General features: G+C 38.1%; 1 protein-coding gene across 1 annotated transcript in view; it reads left to right on the plus strand.

The window, feature by feature from the left end:
* PRKRA (protein activator of interferon induced protein kinase EIF2AK2) overlaps nucleotides 1-1,736 on the plus strand; it is a 22,645-nt gene extending 20,909 nt beyond the window's left edge. The window contains exon 8 of the mRNA XM_003791479.3: nucleotides 920-1,736. Within this exon, the coding sequence (XP_003791527.1) occupies nucleotides 920-1,077 (158 nt within the window). The 3' untranslated portion in view covers nucleotides 1,078-1,736. The remainder of the gene's footprint in view (nucleotides 1-919) is intronic.
* Nucleotides 1,737-1,944: the final 208 nt, after the last annotated feature.

Consider the following 1,944-nt stretch of genomic DNA (forward strand, 5'->3'; position numbering starts at 1 on the left):
AAAAAAAAAATAAGAAAAAAAGCACCATAACCCATTTACAGTATATGTAGAGAACTAGACTGTCTTCCCAGACTTACAATCTAAAAATATGAAGCCCAGGGCAGTGGCTCAGTGAGTGGGGCACTGGCCCTGTATACTGAGGGTGGCAGATTCAAGCCGAGCCCCAGCCAACCTGCAACAAAAAAATAGCTGGGCCTTGTGGTAGGTGCCTGTAGTCCCAGCTACTTGGGAGGCTGAGGCAAGAGAATCACCTAAGCCCAGGAGTTGGAGGTTGCTGTGAGCTGTGAGGCCACTGCACTCTAACATGGGTGATAAAGAGAAACTCTGTCTCTAACAAAAAATATATGTATATATATATGAAGCACAATCCCATAAATACATTCAATTACTATGTATCAATTTTTTATAAAATGAAGGTACAGGAGAATTTTTACCCTGAACCAGGTTATTTACTGGTCATATGCCTCCTGAAAACAAATTCCTAACATAGAGAATACAGTCTGTCCGGTTCTCTAGAAAATAGTTCTTTCTCTTTTAAGAAAGTTGATATAGTTCAGTTATTTGCAAGTCTGTTAAACGTACCTACTTTAAAATGGCCTTGGGAGCTTTTTTTTAAATGTAGAAAATCAGCCACCCCAGCCCTGCATTTCTGAGTGGACTAGAGTGCAGCCTAGACACCTGTATTTCTGTAAAGTTCCATCAGGTGATCATGAAGTCCAATGTGTTTGAGAACCACTGCTATAGCTAAGCAGTTGTTCAGGGAGTTTTGTTTGTACAAGCATGACAAAGATGACAAGTAAGTGGAATAGTATACTATGGATGCCTAAAGAGAAAGTAATGAAAACTGTATTGTTTTCACAAAGGATCTGATTCATACACACTTAGCATTAATCATCATGTTTAAAATGTGTCATTACAGAGGAACTGAGTGCCAACGGACAGTATCAATGTCTTGCTGAACTGTCAACCAGCCCCATCACAGTCTGCCATGGTTCGGGTATCTCCTGTGGCAACGCACAAAGTGATGCAGCCCACAATGCTTTGCAGTATTTAAAGATAATAGCAGAAAGAAAGTAAACTTGGAACACCTTTGAAAAATCCTTCAGTAGCACTTACCCCTTCACAAGTAAAACATTTACTATAATGGTTTGGGTTTATGTGTTGTTTCTAAATCTCTTCATAGATGCCATCAACACTCAGATTTAATTATCTCCTAGTAGTTGTTATTAAGCTCTTTTTAATGGCTTCACCTTTGTATTGGTATATTGTATTTATAAACTTTGTACCACAAGGCAGCGTGTAGCACGCATTTTATAGTGCCATGCACATCGGGGGAGGAAACTGCATGTTTGTTGTTGATGATGATGATGATGAAATAAAACTGCTAGCAACAGTCTTACTGGTGCTTAAACTTTTATTTGCGCAAGGCTTTGTAAGGGAATTTGGAAGGTGGCCTTTGAGAATTGTTAGTGTGTTGAGGGACAGGACCAACAGGCTTTGGAATGTGATTATTGAATATCAGGGAACAGGATTATTCTGTTGCATATTTGAATCCATGTAATAAAGAGCTATTATAATGGAGTTTTGCTCATTTTATTAAAGAGCTACTGACTTGACTGTGGTCCTGTTCTTTTTAGCCATTCCTGTGCATAATATTTTAATGTGGATATCCTGTTACATATCCCTAATTTATCTCTGAAAGTGAAAGGTTAAAAAAAAAGCCTAAGCAAAATTTACAAATATACATATGATGAATCACTTCTGGTTTTTGCAAGCATATATAATTTTAGTATTTTTCTTTGACATATTTTATAGGTGAATTACAAGTTGGAAAAACATTAGTAGGATTATCAAAAAACAGACTGGGCATGGTGGCCCATGCCTGTAATCCTAGCACTTTGTGGGGCCTGCTCAAGAGGATTTCTTTAAAGCCAGGAATTGGAG

The sequence above is a fragment of the Otolemur garnettii genome, unplaced genomic scaffold, assembly GCF_000181295.1.
Source record: "Otolemur garnettii isolate 467f Iridium unplaced genomic scaffold, OtoGar3 scaffold00048, whole genome shotgun sequence".
NCBI lineage: Eukaryota > Metazoa > Chordata > Mammalia > Primates > Galagidae > Otolemur > Otolemur garnettii.